This window comes from Vespa mandarinia, chromosome 2 (assembly GCF_050613455.1).
Source record: "Vespa mandarinia isolate Hongniang chromosome 2, ASM5061345v1, whole genome shotgun sequence".
Taxonomy (NCBI): domain Eukaryota; kingdom Metazoa; phylum Arthropoda; class Insecta; order Hymenoptera; family Vespidae; genus Vespa; species Vespa mandarinia.
In genome coordinates, this window is record NC_140811.1 from 3,201,528 (window position 1) to 3,222,500 (window position 20,973).

Sequence of the window (20,973 nt, forward strand, 5' to 3'; positions counted from 1 at the left end):
CTGAACAGAAGTGTAATAGTGTCTGATTAAGAAACATGTTTTGCATATAAGAAAAACCCACTCCCCCTCCAGAAAAAAAAACAACAAAAAGAAAAAAAAGAACAGAAAGAAAGGGGATAAGGAATAAAAAAAAAAAAAAAGTGCTTCAGATCATTAGAATTCACAATATTTCATATATGACATAATATATTTATGAAAAGTTTTTGCCATATCCTAACTTTGGTATTCAATTATGGAACTTCACATTGTAATTCAGCATCATAAAACGATAATCTTTTGCAGTAGATAGAAAAAAAAAAATAACAAACAAGAGGAGTGTGTCTTGTAAAAAAAAAAAAAAAAAACCCAAAAAAAAAAAAAGAAAAAATACATACATACAATTTTCAAAAGGATAGCTCAACAAGTTGCCTTGTTAAAATTGAAATAATAGAAAGAGAAAATAGATGTTGATTGCTTACATTTTCACATAATCAATATATGATATAATATTATGAGTTTGTGATTTGAAATGTTCATCTCAATGGCTGTGCTCCATAATTTACAAGTAGTTAACACGTTGATAACGTGTATAACTGCTTTGAATACATTTTAGGAATAAAATGCACTCCAGTCTTCAGAGAAAGGATTTCCAGCATTTTTATAAGAAACATAAAAAAAACAAAAAAAAAAAAAAAGAGAAGAAAAAACAAATAAGAATCTTTGAAAATAGTATATAGTAACCATTTTGATTCCTACCATTGAATACAAATGTGATCTTTAATTTTCTTTTTATTTCTTTTTTTTTTTTATTTTATTTCTTTTCCTTTTTTTTTTATTTTTTATTTTTTTTCTCTCCTTTGATTCCTTTATCAAGCACTATTCAAATAAAACTCACAATCGCTTTTTCATTTGATTTAATACTTGTCTCCCATCACTTTTCTATATCCGTCACATTAAGAGTTGTACTTAATATTTATTACGTGTAAAATTAATAAGACAATGATATATCAAATTATAATTAACGAGTTGTAAAATAAATAAATATGTGTCAGTAAAAGAGATAAATAATTTTCTCTGATATTACATTATTTGATTATAAAATTTACGATAGAGAAGCATAATATAGTATGTATCACGAATCGATATAAGTTTTTGATTTAATGCATTACGATTAATCTATGATATAATCGCAATTAAAAAAAAAAAAAAAAAAAAAAAAGAAAAAAAAATTATATACGATATTATAAGAAATTATTTATTGAGAATTTATAAGATTGAAAATAAGTTCAAAAAAAATATCTAAATATTGTGTATGAAATGATTTATATAGATATTACCGGAAGTAATGATTTTTTACACTTGACTATGTTAGTTACACTTCCGAAAAGAAGGAGTCCAAGCGGCAAAGTAGGAGCAGCAGAGGCTTGCTCAAAGATGACAGCTGTTGCTATCTCTCCTGCTTCTCATGGAATTATTCAAGTAGTTAACGAAAGTAATTTACTTAAAATAGAAAGGTAGAGAAATCATCTTCAATATAATATCATTATTTAATATAAATTGAGGAAATATATATGTATATATATATATATATATATATATATATATATATATATATATATATATATATATATAAACGTTATCTGTTATGAATATTTTCTTTTTTTTTTTCTCTCTCTCTTTCTTAGTTTTCTCAATGACACTGCATACAGGGAAGCCATTGAAAACTCGTCGAATTATAACAGTCGATTATGCAGAGAAAGGAGGTTACGTATGCCCTTTCTGGACTCACAGACGGGTAAATTAAAATATTTTATATATGTAAATATTTATGTATATATATATTTTTTTTTTTTTTTTTTTTTTTTTTTTTTTCAACTTGTTTGTCTAACATTCGTGCACGTGTGAATTTATTTATAAGATACGTTTATTGATCCGATAGAAAATTTACTTTGTTTATGAATGTAAATGAATGTTTATAAAGACCGAACATATCAGTATTTACAATTTGATGTTATAATGATTTTACTGTAAAATAAAGAATTTAATTAATGTTTCTTATACATATTGATAATATGTTATTTATCATTGTTAAAATTTTTAGGTGTAGCGCAGAATCATTCTACGCTTTTCATGTCCTCGAGAGAAAGGCTACCGGGATTATTACACGGACAAATTTATACATATCCAAGCAAACGATGGAGGAAAAAGAGGCGTCAATATTTAATGCATTATTTACATCCAAAACGTGGACCGAGAGGTGACACAGAAGATGGATCTGAAGGTGTAGAGACTATAACACATGTCAATGATGATAGTAAAGAATCAGTTGGACTTAAAGGTATATATAATAATAAATAATATGATTTTATGATAATTGTTATTAAATATGGATAATAATAATTAATTAATTGTTATTTTTCAAAAAGATGAACATAGTAAAGATGCATGGTATTATGATGAACAAGACATGTTGGATATGGATGCATATGAAGAACCTGATCCAGATAGTGATTATGATTATGAAGAAAGTTACAGTAGTAAAAGGAAAAGGAGAAAACACAGAGGTGGTGGTCATCATCCTGCCAGAAGTCATCCACCAACCACGGATAGTCCTGGGACCAAACGTACAAAGGTATTGTTGATTAATATCAATGAATATTGGACAGAACATTTAATGATATTAAAATGTTAGAATAGTGTAATAATGAAACGATTGTTCTATTATTTTATTTAGGGTGGGGGACGTGGCCGTAAGAAAACTAACTATGATGCTGTTGACTCCGATAAGCCATTCGTTTGTGACCGTAAGTTTAATCATAGATACAACTACAAATGATTCTCTCCTGTTATCAGTTTCACCAAATATTATTATTATTATTAATATTATTATTATTATTACTATTATTTCTGTCAGTTATTGTTTTGTTTAAGAAACAAACGCATCGCGTTATCAAATTTGTTAACATTATTTAGTTATTATACTTTAACCACATCTACATATAATTTTGCAAGGTACACAAAAATTACTTTATGGTATAAAATAAGATGGAAGCTAGAAATAAATTATTAAATATTTTAGTGTTGAATACTGCATAATCTTACACCGAGGGATGGTGATCGATCATGTAATGAACTATAATGTGGGAAGGTGCTCTTTAGTCTCGTATTAATCTTGATATATAAAAGTGATCGGTACCGTATTGATTGTTGTTTTCCTTCAAGTTTATAGTAGTTGTGTCTTTATTTAACGTTTCATAGATTTTTAGAAAACACAAATTTCTAGTTTATCTTGATGTTTTAATGTAAAGTTTAACTCATAACAGGGAGATGTCTTTTTTACAACCGATATTTTACGAATTTGTTTAACACTCTTCCAAACTTTTGTTTACTTACTTACCTTTACTTACTTTCCTAATATCATATTAATACTTTCTTTTGTTATGTTTTTATTCTTTCCAAATTGAAGCAATAACCTCTATGAATCTTTAGTATATTTAAAACTGATTTTTCTCTCCTACAGACATAATATACTTTTTTATAAAGAGAAATAATCCAGTATGAATATAGTGTTAGTAAACATTGATAAATAATTTTTGTTAATAATAGTAATTCCATAGCAGTTAAAGTTTTGAAGGAATACAATAGTCATTACTAATTAGACCCAAATACTTTTTCAGACCCAAAGTCTAGCGAATTAACTCGAATGTGCCTGCAATCTGTTTACTTCTTGAAACCACTCCTGTTAGACTAGCAGAAATCTTAAGAAATTTGGTCTCATATAGTAAGCTCCTACTGTCAATAAGAATTAGCAATTTTGTCTGTTCTTAAGCGAGCTTATGAAAGTGGCCAAATATCTTTAGACTTATTTTACCTGCCAATAACAGAGCAATAATGTACTGGCTCACACTGTAGCGAGCTCATTCTGTAGGAGTATACAAGCATCAAGCCTTGCATCGTATTAGTTTTGCTTCTTGGGCTGGAACTCCTTCACTGCTTGTCCACATATAGATTTGTAGGTGGATAGGGATGTGTACTGGTGCGGAAGGTGTGCAAATTTCCTTTTCCTTGACCCGTAAGCTTCGGTCCTGAAACCTTCCCAAATATCCATTAAAAGAGGTCTGTCTTTTCATGGACGTTGCGTTAGATGGATTGCGGGAAAACAGTATTTGCACTTTTGCAGTATGCAGCGCACGGTATAAAACCAGACCTGGTCTGGTCTACCATTATGGTCATTCCCACTCTACTTCCTCTGGTGATCCTGCTAAGGAACTAAGTCCCAGTCCTGCCGAAGTTGAACCTAGGAGCGTTGCAGACACCGCTGCTTCGAACCAGCCAGGTTGGAGCCAAAATCAGCTCAGTTTTCTCACTTTCCCTTAAGCCAATATTCCTTACCTTATCCCGTCACATATTACCACTTACCTATTACTCATATCAACAATTTATCCTATCCATGCAACTATTTATTTTAATAATCCTTTGACATAAAGAAATTGATTATATATTTTTATATGTATTGCAAATGCATGCGTTGCAAATACCGTTATATATAAATGTAATGTTTGTCTTGTAAGTTCTGATGATTTTCTCATCCAGGACAGATTTATATAGCATCTCATTTATATTACACCAAGTCAGCTTTGAAAAAAAAAAAAAAAAAAAAAATAAAAAAAAAAAAAGAACAAAAAAAAAAGTACAAAATTAAGAAATATTTGAATCAGCAAAGTTTTAATGGTTTGTTTTAGATAGTATACGTGCACAAAGAGAAAGTCTTTCACAGTAAATATTTTGGTAAAGAAGGAATCAATCGATATGATGTTTTTAGATATACTTTGCAATGCATGCCTCTGCAAATGCATAAATCAAATGTTTTCATTACTAGAGAAAAGCGATGATCCATTATGTCCTTTGAATTGTAACTTCTTTTTTTTTTTGGCACAGTCATGTCTCTGAGTGTTTGGTATGTGTGTGTTTTTATCAGTAATTCCTATATCCTAATTTTTTAGCATGATAGTAATTACAGGTAGATCTAACTGTTTTAGATATTACTTTATTTGCTCTTTTGATGCTTACTTGATTCCTAAAGCAATTTTGGCTTCAAGTTTCCTATCATAAAATGCTGAAGCTTGACTAAATAAAAAATATAAATTTGATAAATTTGCAGTAGTGTTTTAGTATATTTATAGTAAAGTTTGTTTGCCTGTTCTTTAAGTCAAGTATTTAGATATTGTATTTTGAAATAGTTGTTGGTGATGGAATGTATTGATCGAAATGCATCTTGTTACAAAAAAAAAAAAGAAAAAAAAGAAAGTAAAAAAAAAAAGAAAAAACATATAATTGGATTCTTTTTCATTGTTGTGCCAGTTTGTCTGAAAAAAAAAAAATAAATAAACTGTGGAGTTTAAATAATTGATTCTGTTATTGGAACGATATGCAATGAGGATATAAAAAATAAGAAAAAAAAAAAAGAAAATTAGAACTTAAAATAAAAATGAAAACTAAGAAGAAAGAAAATGAAATTGTAAAATTCAATGTTAATATCGATTTTCTATCTCTCTCAAAACATACATACAAAATGTTTCGATGCGTAATAATCATACTTTTCTCTATCATTCATATATAGAAATTATATCTTGATTTAATATATATATATGTATATATATATGTGTATATATATATATGTATATATATATACATATATATATATATATTTTTCATTATCTTATTATTTTACTATTTAGAACATAATTCATTATCATGTGAATAACTGAATCGATTATTAAAAGACATTTTCACAGAATTGAATATAAATTATTGTCAATATAAGCCAGTGTGCATGGTCATTAGCTTGTGACGCAAAGCGCAACTGGGTATGTGGTCGGTTTGTGACTAGGTGGTACACGTCGGGGTCGTCAGAACACTACTACCTCGAGTACCTCGAGTCCCTCTCCCGCAGCACCAGCTGCCCCTGCTGCGGGAGCCACAACGCAGCCGCAACAACCAGCACAGTTGCCACCAGCTCAGACGCCCATCGCACCAACATCGCCTACTATACCACCACCTAAGGAAGATCATCTACCAGCAGTATCATCTCCTGGTGGTACCGCTGTACCTTCTCCTTCCTCAGTTAGACCCGAGGGTGGACCACCAACGCCTGGACCTGCTGAGAAAAAGCCTGGAAAATCCGCGCAACCCTCTCCCTACTGTGACTTTTGTTTGGGCGATGCAAGAGAGAATAAAAAAACTGGTGGATCAGAGGAATTGGTCTCTTGCAGTGATTGCGGTCGCTCAGGTAAGCTCGAGGAGAAAGTCAAACGCAAGTATACACGCAGAGCAAATCATAATTAATCATATTGATATATTTTCGATAATCGTATTAGTCGCGTCTATATTATTATTTCTTTTCGATAAACATTCTGACCTAACAAATTTATTTAATTTGAGAGGAAAGAACAAAATCCAAACGAGACGAAATAAAGCAAAGGAAAAGAAAAATGAAAAAAGAAAAAAAAAATAAATAAATAATAAATAAATAAATTAAAGCAAAAAAAGAAACAAAATAAAAAGTAAAATTAAAAGTAAAATTAAAAACGAATAAGAGGAATAAAAAGAAGGAGAGGAAGGGGAAAGGAAAAAAAAGGTTGATTAAAGAAAAATGTTCTTTCTTTATGTCTAACCGCGATCTGTAACTCAAAACTTACAAGCATATGCAACTCAAAATAGAAAATTGAACACTTCTAATCGGAAATCGTGACTTTGGAGTAGTTTTAATAAATGAGTTTTTGCTAGATTTGAAATTAACTGCATAAGTGTTTTCAAATATAATTAATATCTATTCTATGCTTATAATATGTCACGTTATATAATATTTCTAATGGAAAGACTATTTAACAAAATTTGATTTATTTCTAATTAGTGTAAAAATATATATATATATAAAATGTATATTAATATATTTTATATATATATGTATATATATATATATATATATATATATATATATATATAAAATATATATATATAAATATATTTAAATTAATAAGACTGTTCTTAAAAAATATTTTTAGCTAATTGAGAAAATATTTGTTTTTGTTTTGCATACGACGGGCATTGTTTTATTTTATTTATTTTCTTTTTTGTTTCTTTGTTTTTTTTTTCTTTTTTTTTTCTTTTTTTTCTTTTTTTTTTTTTTTTTTCTTTTCTTTTTTTTTTCTTTGCTATGAAGCATATGTTGTAGTATTATGTAATAGATGTAGTTTTTATTATATTAACATAATTTTTAAATAAATAAATAAATGTATATATATATATATATATATATATATATATATATCACGCGCATAAGTAAAGTGAGATAGAAGTATCGGGATATGAAATAAAATATTTAAATCGTATTAAAATTTTCTTTTGTTTTGCCCGTTTAAAGCTTTGTTACAAAACAAAAGTCTGATTGTAAATGTTAATTTACGAATAGAATTGTCCTTGTTGAAAATTTTTATAATTTGTTTATAATTTGTTATCAATGAAATGATTTTTGAGTTGTATACAGTTACAGAGTCGCTACGTGTGACATATTTCGAAAGTTATTATTCCGAAGGATCATAGAAATGTATTATTGTGTGTGCAATAATTAAAACTATTAAATTATCTGCGCACATTGTAGGTCAAGTGGTTATAAGCTTTATATATATACACTAGTCAAGACAAGAAAAGCAAAACATCACTTTGTCAATGGTGCAACTTGTCGCATCTGAGTAATAGGAATTTTCAATAATTCCTTTACGGCATAAAAAAAAAAAAAAAAAAAAAAAGAAAAAAAGAATAAAAAGAAAAAAGAAAAAGGAAATTAACTGTGATTTATTGTAATTCAATGATTAGTTTATAAGATACGATTTTTACAAAGAAAAGAAAAGAAGAGAAAAGAAAGGAAGGGAGAGAAAAAAAAGAAATATAAAATAAAGAATACATACTAATAAACTAAAATAAAAATAATAATAAAACGAGAGAAACGTACAAAAAAGATGAAATTCAACGCAAACGAAATATTAAAAGACAAAAAAAAAAAACAAAAAAAAAAGTAAAAAAAAACCAAAAAGAAAGAGTGGAGGGGAGAGATGAAAAAAAAGTTATATGATTCCGATTGTACAATTTTCAAACTCGTAGATCTTTTTAGGCGTGTGTGATTTTTTAAAAATAATTCTTAACGGACTAACGTAACGAAAAACGGAGCAAAAAGAAAAATAGAAAAAAAAAAAATAAAGAAAAGAAAAGAAAGATGTAAAATTTTTAAAAATTCCTGTTGCACAGTATCACTAGAGCACATATTGAAGAAGATGTATTTGTCTTCTGTTTGACAGTGTATCGTATCGTCTTTATGTTATTGTGTTTGAAATCAAATGAAAATGCGCATACTTGATATAAGAGAAAAAGAAAAAAGGCTTAAAAAAAAAAAAAAAGAAAAAAAGAAAAAAAAAGAAAAAACAGGAAAAATGCAAACAAAAACAAACATAATTTATATCAAGTAATTTAAATAGGGTTTATTGAGAATATCTTTATTATATACATATATATATACATATATATATATATATATATATATATATATATATATATATATATATATAAACCTAGCACAATCACATGAGAATCACTTCTAAAAAAAAAAGAGAGAGAGAGAGAGCAACATACTCAAAGTGATATATATAGAAATATTATAATATTGACCATGTGTCTTTGGTATTGTGAGAGAGGGAGAGAGAGAGAGAAAGAGAGAGAGACAAATTTTTAGAGCTTGTAAAAAATACAAAAAGAAAAAAAAAACAAAAACAAACAAGAAGTTGTGTTTGGATCTTTTGCATTCATTGCATATTTGAATTTCCAGATACTCTGATAGAAGCAAAACAGCGCAGCACATATAACAGTACTAAAAGTTTAACATAGTATCAAAATAAATAGGTACAGTTGTAAGAAAAGAAGAAAAAAAAACGAACTTTATGCCTTCCCCCTTCGTGTCGTCATTTTTTTTTTCTTTATCCCTTTTTGTATTTTTTTTTTATTTTTTTTTTTTTTTAATTTTTTATATTTTTTTTTATTTTTTTATTTTTTTTTTTTTTTTTTCCCCTTTAATTTCTTTTTCTTCAAACTTGATCATTTTCACATAGAAATTGTTAATTAAGATTGTCTGAAAGATGGGCACAAGTAACGTTTATACTACTCTCATATAACGTATAGTTTTTATTATTCCTCCCTCTTTCATTCTTTTGCTTGTTAAAACCCATAGAAGGCATTTGATAATCAAAAAGCACTTTTCCATGCCGAAAGAAAAAAATGAAGAGAAAAAAAAAGAAATGGTTTCATTTTAAATGGCAAGCAAAACGAAAGTATAACGAATTGAGCAAGTGTAATTTATATAGAGATTGTACAGGCACACACATACACACATAAATACATACATATATTATTAACAAGCTAAGCTATAATATCCGATAAAATAATTATGCCAGTACTCTACAAAAAAAAAAAAAAAAAAAAGAAAAAAAAAGAAAAAAAAAAAGAAAAAAAAAGAAAAAAAAAGGAAAAATATTCTTATGAATTGATTCTAAAATGAACGAATGAACGAACAAAAAAAAAGAAAAAAGAAAAAACTATTGAATATCAGCAACTTCATTGCTTTTTGGCTTCTACATTGAAAAACATGTAAATAACGTTTTTATGGGGTCATAGATTTAATTTACAATAGATTTATATAATAAAGAATCGTAGAGTACGTTGCAATAATGTTTTCTTTTTTTTTTTTTTTTCTCCTTCGATTAGAAGTAATTATAGAAATAATAATGGCATATATATATACATACCATAGACATTGACTTCCTGCCAATAGTAAAAACATGGGGCACAACTTTTCAATTACTCTCTTCCAGATTCTCTAATTCTGTACTTTGACTATATATTTGCTGCTCTTAATTCATTATAATAATTATTATTATTATTATTTCTTTTTTCTTTTTCATTTTTCTTTTCTTTTTCTTTTTTCTTTTTCTTTTATCCTTCTTTTGAATTAACTCGAATAAAATAAGTTTTCATGAGTATTTATTAAAATTTATCGAACGAATAAACGATTAGGTATCAGCAGATGTCATCGAATGATATCACACAAATATTTATTAAGTATATTTAAAAGTTATGATATATATGATATATATATATTAGATTGTTTCAAAAGTTTCTTTCGTTTTTGAACACTGCCAGATTAAAGCAGCTGCGTGAAGATGGGCGAAAGAAACTTTTGGGAGAACTTAATATATTATATACAAAAAAGAAGACGCAAACAAAGAAAAGCAAAAAAGAAATATGAAAAAAAAAAAAAAAAGAAAAAGAAAAAGAAAAACAAGAAGAAAATTTTTCATGGTCAGATGTTTTTCAATTAGGTATGAATTCGAATATATTGATGACGTGTCACAGAGACTAGAATAATGCATCGTGACGACTATAATATGATATTATGGTCTCTTTGTAGAAATCTGACATAATAGCTTAGTTTTATACAAGCTTTGATACTTGTACAAATAGCTTGGTTATTTTTTTTTCCTCTTTTTCTCTTTTTTTAATAGAAATAATATTGTCGTGTATATAATATATATATATATGTGTATGTGTGTGTATATATGTATATGTATATATATATATGCATATATATATATATATATATATATATATATATATATAAAACATTAATGTAATACCTTATGAGTTTTTCAGGCACATACATAGAGACATACCAAAAGCATTTCTTTACGATATAACTATCAAACTTTTAAGTCAAAATTCAAGAATGGGAACATATATATATATATATACATATATATATATACACATTGATCACTATAATACAAATGCTGCATTCCATGCGTATTTATAGACATATTCATATATATTGGAATATAAGCAGCTTTTTGAAATTGTTTTCTTATTATAAAGCAAAGAAAAAGAAAATGAAAATCTTGAATCAACCTTATTAACCATCGAGAAAAAAGCTATCAAATTTTTTTCTCGAGAAAAAGAAAAATGTTATATAACTTCTTCAGGTTTCAGTTGGAAGATTGAAAAAAATTTGGTTTTTTTTTTTTTTTTTTTCCAAATTTTTCGTCAAAAGTAATAAATACGTTACAATTCATACATACGTATATACATGTATATATATATGTGTGTATGTGTATATATATATACGCAAGAAACAATATATACATATATATTATATATATATATATATATATATATATATATATATATATATATATATATATATAATACATATGTATATATTCAATAGTGCCGCGCGCTTAAGACGATTTTTTCGTCATTTAATGCTACGTAGTTGATGCAACAGAATAGCAAAAGAAAAGGAAAGAAAAAGGAAAAAAAAAAAACAAAAAAGAAAACTATCTTGCTTCAGTTTATCCGATTAAAAATAAATAACTCTTAGATTGTCATAAGAAAAACTCACATGGTATATATATATATATATAAAGAAAAAAGAATGAGAAAAAAGAAAAATAACTGGAAAAAAGGAAGAAAGAAACCAACACACGAAACGAAACGAAACAAAACAAAAAAAAAGCATGCAGATAGTTCCTCCTTGTTATATAAAATTGAAGACTTGTTATTAGGCAATTTTAATTAAGCAATACCCATGAGGCTTACAAATATAGTGTTTAAGAGTAACATTAGTTATATATATGAATATATATATTATATATATATACAAATGTGATACGTTATGAATTGTGTGCGTGTGTGTTTGGGATGGGGGTAGGAATTAGGGAGAAAGGGAAGGAGGGAGGGATGAATATGGGTGCGTATATCTGTGTCTCTTTCTCTGTGTGTGATGTGTGTCATGTGTATGATCTCTGTGTGTGATGATGATGATGATGATGATGATAATGATGATAATGATGATGATGATGATGATGTGTGCGTAGTAGTACGTATGAGAATTTGAGAGAGTGAGAAAGGGATAGAGAGAAAGCGAGGGAGAGTGTGCTGATCTGCGACGTTTATATTGTGCTGCGCAAGAAAGAACGTGAACTATTCCAAGGTACGCCCTGCTATTACTTACCACCTATTATTCCAAATAATAATAAAAGTACATATGTTCAAAAGGCAACATCAAAAATTGCGAGTATCATGAAATAAAACATTATGTGCGGAAACATGGACAAGTTTCATTATTCCGGACGTTTAGTGCTGAGGAAAGGTGAAAGACATAAAATTCGCACTTATTTGACAAAATTTAACCGGGGAAAAAAATACAAAAAAAAAAAAAACGAAAAAAAATTACAAATTATTAGAAATTAATAATTACCAAAAAAAAAAAAAAAAAAAGAAAAAAAATAGAAATTACCGAACAAAAACAAAAAATATATAATACCAGAGATACTTTCTTGTCGTATATACATAATATTTATATATGAAATGCAAATGTGTAATGCGTAATGCGCTATATTCGATCGAGCCTCGATTTGGATACGGAAAAAATCATATATATATGTTTATATATATATATATATATATATATATTGAAAAATAATAAGTACATTTGAAACGGGAAAAAAAAATAAATAAATAAAAGAAAAAAGATAGCTTGGAGTTCACTGTTCTTCGGCACAAGATAAATGTCCTGGCACCTTTCTGCTCGTCCAATCGTTATCCTAATCCATCCCACATGCGTATTCCATGACGTGCATACATTCTTGTTATAGGGCATCCAACATGTTTGCAATTCACTGCGAACATGATCGTTTCTGTTCGCAAGTACAGGTGGCAGTGTATCGAATGCAAATGTTGCTCCATATGTGGCACTTCTGACAACGACGTGAGTATATTCATCCCTTTAAATTTAAGCAGGATTATTCAATATTCGAGTTTTACGCGAAGTTTTATCTCTCGAAGCACGATTATCCATTTATATTTTGTTTCACGTGACATATGTATACATACATACATATATATATATATATATATATACTATATAAATAATATATTTCATAATATGTTTATATATGTATATATATATGTGATGTATATTATATATACACGTTGATTTTTTTCTTCGATTTTTTGTTTTTGTCTTTTTTTTTCTTTTTTATTTTTTTTTTTTTTTTTTTTTTTTTTTTTTTTTTTTTTTTTACGCAAACCTTACACATTTCTATTATATTGCGACGATCTTGTTATTTTTGAACGAATAAACCCCCAAAAAAAAGAAAAGAAAAGAAAAAACGAAATAATACGCGTTAAGATTATTAGTACAGAAAAAACGGGTCGTATAATGTTAATTTAAAAATCTATGAAAGCGACTTCTTCTTAATTTTCTATCTTTCTTTTCTTTCTCTTTTGTTTCTTTGTTTGTTTGTTTGTTTGTTTGTTTGTTCGCTCGTCCTTTTCTCTCTCTCTTTCTTTCTTTCTTTCTTTCTTTTTCTCTTTTTTTTCTTTTTTCTTTGAAAATTTTTTTCTCACGCTATTATTAATATATTTGGCGACACGAAATAGGATCAGCTGCTGTTCTGTGACGACTGTGATCGTGGATACCACATGTATTGTCTGTCTCCACCTCTCGCATCTCCTCCTGAGGGCTCCTGGTCTTGCCGTCTGTGCATAGCAGAATTTCATCGCCGTGATTAAGTCTGATATCGTAGATAAGTCACGCGGTTCTCTATCTATCGCTGTTGTTGTGGTGGTGCGACTACGGTTGTCCTTTGAATTAGGAGAGTATTATTTAGATACAAACCACCCCCTCTCCTATCCTCTCCTCTCACCCTCTCTCCCACTCCACTACACCTGACTCTCAATCGCTCCCACCCATATTTCCACTTCCATCCCCTCCCCCATCCTACCCCATACTGTATCTACTATCCTATCCTCGTACTCGATTCCATTTCCATATGTATAGTATTATCGTAGATTTCAACGATTTATATATCCCCATCATCCAAGAATTCTTATCAATTCTCATTGAAACAACAAAATAAGAGAGATTTTAATTCCTATAACGAGATATGTATATCTAAACGTTTGCCATTCTTTTATTTTATTTTATTTTTTTTTATTTTTTTTTTTTTTTTTATTATAATTTTTTTTTTTATTTTTTTTTTTTTAACTGTATTTATAAGAAAGAACAATTAGAGAAAGAGAATTTTATACGTAGCTTCGTTGTTTATTAGAAATACATCTCTCAGGCACTGCTGGATCTCAGAAAGCTAAAAATGTAATAAGTGTATTTATGGTTTCTTTTTTGTTTTTTTTTTTTTTTTTTTACTTTTTTGGATTTTTTTTTTTTTTTTTTTTTTTTTTTTTTTTTTTTTTATAAGGTAGCTCTTACAAATAGTTATATAAGCTTCTCTCATAAAACAGACCGTGCAAACAAAGGTCCTACAAGAAAACGGACAAAGAGATTAATTGTTTTAAGTGAAATAAAGGGAGGGGAATATATATATATATATATATACATATATGTATGTATGTATATTTCTATCCAAATATTTCGACTTAAAATAATACATGAAAATATGACAAATGTATTTTTTTTAATCGTTTTTAGAACTCGAACACATATATAATAGACTCTATATATATTGAATGCTGTAACAAAATGACATGAATTAGTTTTAAGTAAAATGATGATTAATAGAACGATGCTCTCCTAGTTCTGGATCAATCTATATTTAGCCACTGACACTTAATATGTTTGGTTGCTTTTACAATTTTAAACGAAACGAAACGAAATGAAACGAAACGAAACGAAACGAAACTAAACTAAACTAAACTAAACTAAACTAAACTAAACTAAATGAAATGAAATGAAATGAAATGAAATGAAATGAAATGAAATGAAACAAGAAAAAGAAAAAAAAGAAGAAGAAGAACAAACCAAGATAATATTTAAAAATTCAACAAAACTTTTTGGTGATCTCAAATTTTCATACTAACTCTTAGCTCCTCGCTATTAACTTGGATACATTAAATCCAAGTATCATGGAAGATGCAAAAGTAAAAGTAAAGCAAAGCAAAGTAATTGAAAAAAAAAAAAAAAATATCAATGATATTCTAGAAAGGAAAAAAAAAAAATAAAAAATAAAATAACACAATACATGATATTATAAATATCTGTTTCGTAAATAGTGATAAATAGGAACATTCTCTGTTTATCTGTACGTATCATGATATTCAAGCTTTTACACTTATTGACATAGCCATTAGTAGCAGCATAGCTATGAGATACAGACTTACGGTACTGCGACAAAAAGAAAAAAGAAAAAAAAAAAAAGGATCGAAAAAGAAAAAAAAAAATAATTATATTATATATGCCCGTTTTTTCTCCGTCATTATAACTCAGTATTTTTATATTTTATATCTTCAGTGTACTTAATTTAAGATACTGTGGTGATATTTGGTATTCTCAACAGTATGAAAATATTTTTCTCTTCTTTCTTTTCGTTTCTCTCTCTCTCTCTCTCTCTCTCTCTCTCTCTCTCTCTCTCTCTCTCTCTCTCTCTCTCTCTCTATCTCTTTCTTTTTTTCTCTCTTTCTATTTCTCTCTCTCTCTCTCTCTCTCTCTCTCTCTCTTTCTTTTTCTTTTTTTACTTCGTAATGCTATGGCAGCCTAATCATATGGAATTGTATGTTAGCTACATCACTAAAATATGAGCAATCGATATTTCAGTTTTTTCTTATTCATTAAAGATCATAAATTTACACTTTATACTGCTTATTTTTAACATATTGTATGCAAATTCAAATAAAAAAAAAAATAAAAATAAAAAAAATAAAAAAAACATGAATAAAAAAAATAAAAAAAAAAAATAAAAAAAAATAAAGAATAAAAAAAATACAAATAAATATATAAAAATAAAGGTAAAAGAAAAAAAAAGATAAAAAAATTAGTTTACACAAATTGTATTAGTATAACTTCGGAATGCGGACTTTTTATTGTGTGCATGTAAACGTTTCCCATTCCTGGGGGAAAAAAAACAAAAAAAAAAAAAAGAAAACCAAAAAAAAACAAAACGAAACGAAAAAACCAACAACAACAACAACAAAGCAAGAATATGTATAGTAATAAAAATTTCTTTCATATTTCAATTACACACAGAGACACTTTCTAAAACTTTTTTTTTTTTTGGAAGGGCGTTTCTCATTTTCTTTTTTTTTCTTTCCTTTTTTATTTTACTTTATGCCAGCCAACGTCTTAAAATCAAACTTGACAAAGAAGTCTAAGAGACTATATTACTTTTGCAAGGAAGACGGAATACTCTTTTTTTGTTTTTCTTTTTTTTTTTTTTTTTTTTTTTTTGTTTTCTTCCTATTTTTCCTTATTAAACAGATATCTTCAATAACGATGACAGGTTAATAATGATAATAATTTTATTAAAAAAAAAAAAAAAAAAAAAAAAAAAAGGAGTTGTAACAGACAACCCAATGTTATTCGATTTCTGTTAAGATCTCCGATAATGATTTGCGTTGAAGATCGGGAACGGTAGCGTCCTTCGCAGGATAACCAACCGGTAATAATAAAACCAACTTTTCGTTAATGGGACGTGCAAGTAGAGCACGTATCGCTGGGCCACAATTTAAAGGTGTAGAAGTTAAAGTGACCAGACCTGTGTACTGTAACGGTGAAAGATCATTAAAAAAAAATAAATAAAAATAAAAATAAAGGAAATATCGATCGGATGATATGTCGCGAAGGAAAAAAGAAAAAAAAAAGAAGAAGAAGGAGAAGAAATTAAAAGTGAAAGTAAGAAAAAAAAAGGTAATACGATACGGAGAAAGGAAATACCTCGATGGCAGTTAAAAGAATACCACAGGCAATGGACACGCTCATTTCATTATAATAATGAACCTTTCTTTTTCCATTCGGTAAGAAACCATAAACCTGTTTGAAAACTAGAATCAAATATGGCGCAGTCGTGAGATATTCCTTGATCCAGTTAGTTCTCAATGGACGTAAATCTGACGTCCATTTTTTTCCCATTCTTTTTTTATAATTAATTTCTTCCTCTCTTTCGACGATCTCACGTATACGACTTTTCATTGTTTTGTTCGATACTACCACAAAACTCCATGGTTCTGTATGAGCACCACTGGGAGCAGTACCTAAAAAAGGGAAAGCAAGGTGACGACGGTAAAAAGATCCGTATGAAACAAAAAAAAAAAAAAAAGAACAAAAAAAAGAGAAAAAGAAAATGTATAATACAAAGTTTATATTGAGTCTTATTTTATAACCTGCAGCTTTGATAATATAACGTATCACTTCTCTCGGAACATTTTCTTCGCTAAAATATCTTACAGTTCTTCTCGCATTCGTTATTTCATAAAATTTATTTGCTCTTATTAATAATTGCTCGTCGTTCGGTTTAACATATCGGTAAGATACGTGTTTCAAATCTTTCGGTAATGCAGACTCCATGAATTCCTCATCTTCGTTATCTTTAATATCCGTCTCCTTCTCGTCTAACGCTACAAAATTATATTACAAATGAAATTAATTTCTTTCTGATAACGTTATTTTTTCCTTTCTCTTGTTTTTTTTTTCGTTTAAATGTTATAAAAAAAAAAAAAAGAAAAAAAAAAGAAAGAAAGGAAAAAAAAGTACTTAATCTATAATCCCTATATGTGTACCTTCGTTCTGATCCGCCGTTCCGATACCATCTGGATATTTAAATACCTTTGTAAAAATCGACAAAATTCCTCGTTTAATTCGACGATGTATATCCTCGTAGAAATAACAAAGGCACAATAAGATAACGATATGATACCAATACTTCGAACAAAACGGTATAGTTTCCGATAACATTATTGATTTGACGACGACGAACGAAATGAAAATGAAAAACGAAAAAAATTACGAGAGCTTGATTTAACGATCTTTTTTTCTCTTTTTTTTTTATTTTTTGTTTTGTTTTATTTTTGTTTTAACGAAAGACAACGTACGCTTCCTTTCCACTGTGAAAATGTTACAAACTACATCTGACGAAACGTATTATATCGTATTTCCTTCTCAGTTATATAAAAGGCATAGCGAGAAGAGTCGATGGGATTATAGAACTATGTGATAAGCAATATTTGACTATCATAATGGGTCATGATAAAGAAGAGAAATGATAAGAAGAAATCAATCGGATCGATATTATATTTTCGCACATATGTTTTGAATTAGCACATAACATGGCAACGAATATATATATATATAATGTATGAAAGTTAAAGAGAAAAAAAAGAAAAAAGAAAAAAAAATTTAATCGATAGAAGGTAAAATGATTTCAAAAAAAAAATACAACACACATACACATACACATACATACGCAGCAAGTACAAAAAAGAAACAAAAGAAAAAAAAAAAGAAAGTGTAGATAAAACTCAGTCAATTTTTCACGCTTTAGTCTTTCACAATTTCCTCGTGCGATTAGTTCGACCGTATACCGCAGTGGGCCACGGCGTGACCGTCGTTGGCGCGCTCCGATTAACAAAGCGTTATGATTGGTCCTAATGTTTCGACCAATAAGAAATGCTTATAGACGATCGTAACAAGACCGTATACAGGCGCGCGACACCGAAAAACGTGCCCCGTTCATCTGTCCGTCCGTCCGTTTATAATGGTTATACTTGGCTAGACGTGCGCGCGCGAGAGAAAGAGAGAGAGAGAGAGAGAGAAAGAAAAAGAGAGAGAGAGAAACGTTGAGTTCAGACGGTTTTTGTCAGGTATCATGCGAATTTTGTGCGAGTTCCATTGTCCCGTCGGTGTATCATCCTTTGTGGTAACTGTCGTCGAGAAGATTGTTGTCGTCGTACCTCGTCGTAAAGGAAGCAGAGAAGAGAGAGGAGAAGAAAAAGGAGGAGGAGGAGGAGGAGGAGGTGGAGAAGAAAGAGGAGGTGTAGCCGGCGAACAACGACGACGGCGGCGACGACGACGACGACGACGACGTAGACGACGTACGTACGACGAGCGCTGTCCGTCGTCGCAGAAATTACGTCGCGGACATGTAAACCCGTAAACTCGACCGTTCGTTCGGCAGTAATAATAAATCCGTGTATAATACGAAAGAAAATTATTTTCGAAAGGAGACGAATAGAGAAAGAGAGATATAGAGAGAGAGGGAGAGAGAAAGAGAGAGAGAAAGAGAGAAAATTAAAAAACCGTAAAGATTGACAAGTTCGCGCAGATAGAAGATATATTAATATGAACAATCGAAGTATATTAATTCAATAAGAAAAATTTATCCTTTTTTGATATTTTTCTTCGACTGTCATTACTTTTATCTACGACGTACGCGATACGCCAAACTAATTTTGACAGACAACGCGTAAGAGAAGGAAAGAGAGAAAGAGCGAGTGAGCGAGAGAGAGAGTGAGAGAGAAGACGTGTGGATAAAACAGTGGCAGAAAGAGAAAGAAAGAATAAGAGAAAGAGAAAGAGAGAGTGAGCAGTGAAATAGAGAGATAGAGAAAGAGGGAAGAGAAGAGGAGTGGGAATGGAGAACGCCATGCGTCCACCGCTACCACCCCCACCACTCAACATGCCAGAGAGTGCGAATACCGAGCAGACTGTCACCCACGTCTTGACGTTTGGTATGTGTTCGATCATTCTTCTTCCTTCATCTTTTTTCTTCATCTTATATATGTATGTAAATACGCTTCTATCATCTCTTTATATATATATATACATACGTACATACACATATGTCATATTGTAACCGTGGCTTTTGCATTTATTATGGAACGGTTGCAATGTTATAATGACTCGTTTTATACTTTCTCTATGAGAATAAAAGATATATATTTAGAATGAAAATAAATATATATATATATATACGTATATATGTATATATACGTGTATATATATATATAATATAGTACTTATATAAACGGGAATTTCGGGCTTCATTTATTTTCATACCTATCGATCCTTAATGAAAGTCTTAACTTTCGATTTTTATAGGTTATGAAATGTATGGAATTAAAAGCTATGTTGAAACGGATGAATTGCAATGTATATGTGTTTTAACTCGTATCGACATCCTCATGAAAACGTCAGTTTCTCTCTCTCTCTCTCTCTCTCTCTCTCTATCTATCTATCTATCTCGCTCTCTCTCTCTCTCACTCTCTCTCTCTCTCTCTCGAGATATTCTACTTAAATTATGTAAGATTAGATTAGAGAGTACAAGTCGATATTTCTCGCGTGTCGTTACTGCTGCTGCTGCTGCTGCTGCCGCTACCGCTACCGCTACTACTCATACAATCGTTATTAATCGTCTATATATATATATATATATATATATATATATATATATATATATATAAAGAAAAAAAAAAGAGAGAGAGAGAGAGAGTAGAAAAAAAGGAAAAAAAAGCAAGTCGAGATCGAACGTATGGTAGTAATCGTTTTTATCCGGCATTATAATCCGTGATATTTCCTATTGCGACGTAGCAGTATTCATATAATCGACCTTCGTAGGAAAAAGGACACAAATATTCTTAACTTAACCTCTTTGTCATTTTCACTAATTTCTACGTCCTACGTCCTACGTTACTAATATGTATATATTTATGTATGTATATATATGTATATGTATGTGTATATATATATTCATATATAGATATACTACGTAAGTATTTACTTATGTGAATGTCATATATAAAACCTATTTCGTTTATTTCGTCGATTTCGAAGAAAGCTTGGAATATGAAAAAAAGACATAACCTTTAACTGCTACAGGTATAAATGTCTTTTTGATGACTGTCCATTCTTTCGCTATCGTTATTTAACTTGTTTTATCGTCTATCTTTCTTGCTAGTGTACATATATAATACAAATCATACACACACACACACACACACACGTATAGAGAGAGATACATATACGTAGGAATTTAGGGTACGTCACTCAATTGGAACGAATTATATCTCAAATCATATCATATTTAATATAATGCGTGTGCATGTTCA

At 29.0% G+C, this 20,973-nt stretch overlaps 3 protein-coding genes across 5 annotated transcripts in view; 2 read left to right on the forward strand and 1 right to left on the reverse strand.

The window, feature by feature from the left end:
- Positions 1-1,344: 1,344 nt before the first annotated feature.
- On the forward strand, positions 1,345-14,071 carry d4 (double PHD fingers d4). 3 transcript variants are annotated; one of them, XM_035861445.2, is made up of 9 exons: positions 1,345-1,493; positions 1,665-1,774; positions 2,081-2,317; positions 2,406-2,611; positions 2,714-2,783; positions 4,160-4,315; positions 5,870-6,268; positions 12,735-12,847; positions 13,522-14,071. In XM_035861445.2, exons 1-9 carry the CDS (start codon positions 1,345-1,347, stop codon positions 13,651-13,653), a joined length of 1,572 nt encoding a protein of 523 aa, XP_035717338.1. In that variant the 3' UTR covers positions 13,654-14,071. The 3 variants fall into 3 exon arrangements, with proteins under 3 accessions (XP_035717338.1, XP_035717339.2, XP_085520949.1); XM_035861446.2 differs by lacking the exon at positions 4,160-4,315 and having other exon boundaries at positions 1,367-1,493; positions 13,522-14,070; XM_085664823.1 differs by lacking the exons at positions 12,735-12,847; positions 13,522-14,071 and adding an exon at positions 8,858-9,044 and having other exon boundaries at positions 1,367-1,493.
- Positions 14,072-16,437: 2,366 nt separating this feature from the next.
- On the reverse strand, positions 16,438-18,415 carry Iyd (Iodotyrosine deiodinase). The gene is made up of 5 exons (XM_085655067.1): positions 18,323-18,415; positions 17,650-18,075; positions 17,254-17,487; positions 16,808-17,124; positions 16,438-16,635 (listed from the first exon to the last, which is right to left on the reverse strand). Exons 2-5 carry the CDS (start codon positions 17,822-17,824, stop codon positions 16,450-16,452), a joined length of 912 nt encoding a protein of 303 aa, XP_085511193.1. The 5' UTR covers positions 17,825-18,075; positions 18,323-18,415; the 3' UTR covers positions 16,438-16,449.
- Positions 18,416-18,880: 465 nt separating this feature from the next.
- LOC118439631 (ribosomal protein S6 kinase alpha-5) overlaps positions 18,881-20,973 on the forward strand; it is a 61,613-nt gene continuing 59,520 nt past the window's right edge. The window contains exon 1 of the mRNA XM_035861442.2: positions 18,881-19,596. Coding sequence (XP_035717335.2) covers positions 19,500-19,596 — 97 coding nt within the window. The 5' untranslated portion in view covers positions 18,881-19,499. The remainder of the gene's footprint in view (positions 19,597-20,973) is intronic.

Excerpts from the sequence above, each read along its gene's own strand:
- d4 (XM_035861445.2), top strand. The coding sequence starts at position 1,345 with ATGTTAGTTACACTTCCGAAAAGAAGGAGTCCAAGCGGCAAAGTAGGA. Across the intron at positions 2,784-4,159 it reads TAAGCCATTCGTTTGTGACC|TATGCAGCGCACGGTATAAA; the intron begins GTAAGTTTAATC and ends GCACTTTTGCAG. Across the intron at positions 6,269-12,734 it reads CAGTGATTGCGGTCGCTCAG|GGCATCCAACATGTTTGCAA; the intron begins GTAAGCTCGAGG and ends TTCTTGTTATAG.
- Iyd (XM_085655067.1), bottom strand. The coding sequence starts at position 17,824 with ATGTTATCGGAAACTATACCGTTTTGTTCGAAGTATTGGTATCATATC. Across the intron at positions 17,488-17,649 it reads AACGGCGGATCAGAACGAAG|CGTTAGACGAGAAGGAGACG; the intron begins GTACACATATAG and ends ATAATTTTGTAG. Across the intron at positions 16,636-16,807 it reads TTCTTTTAACTGCCATCGAG|TACACAGGTCTGGTCACTTT; the intron begins GTATTTCCTTTC and ends TCACCGTTACAG.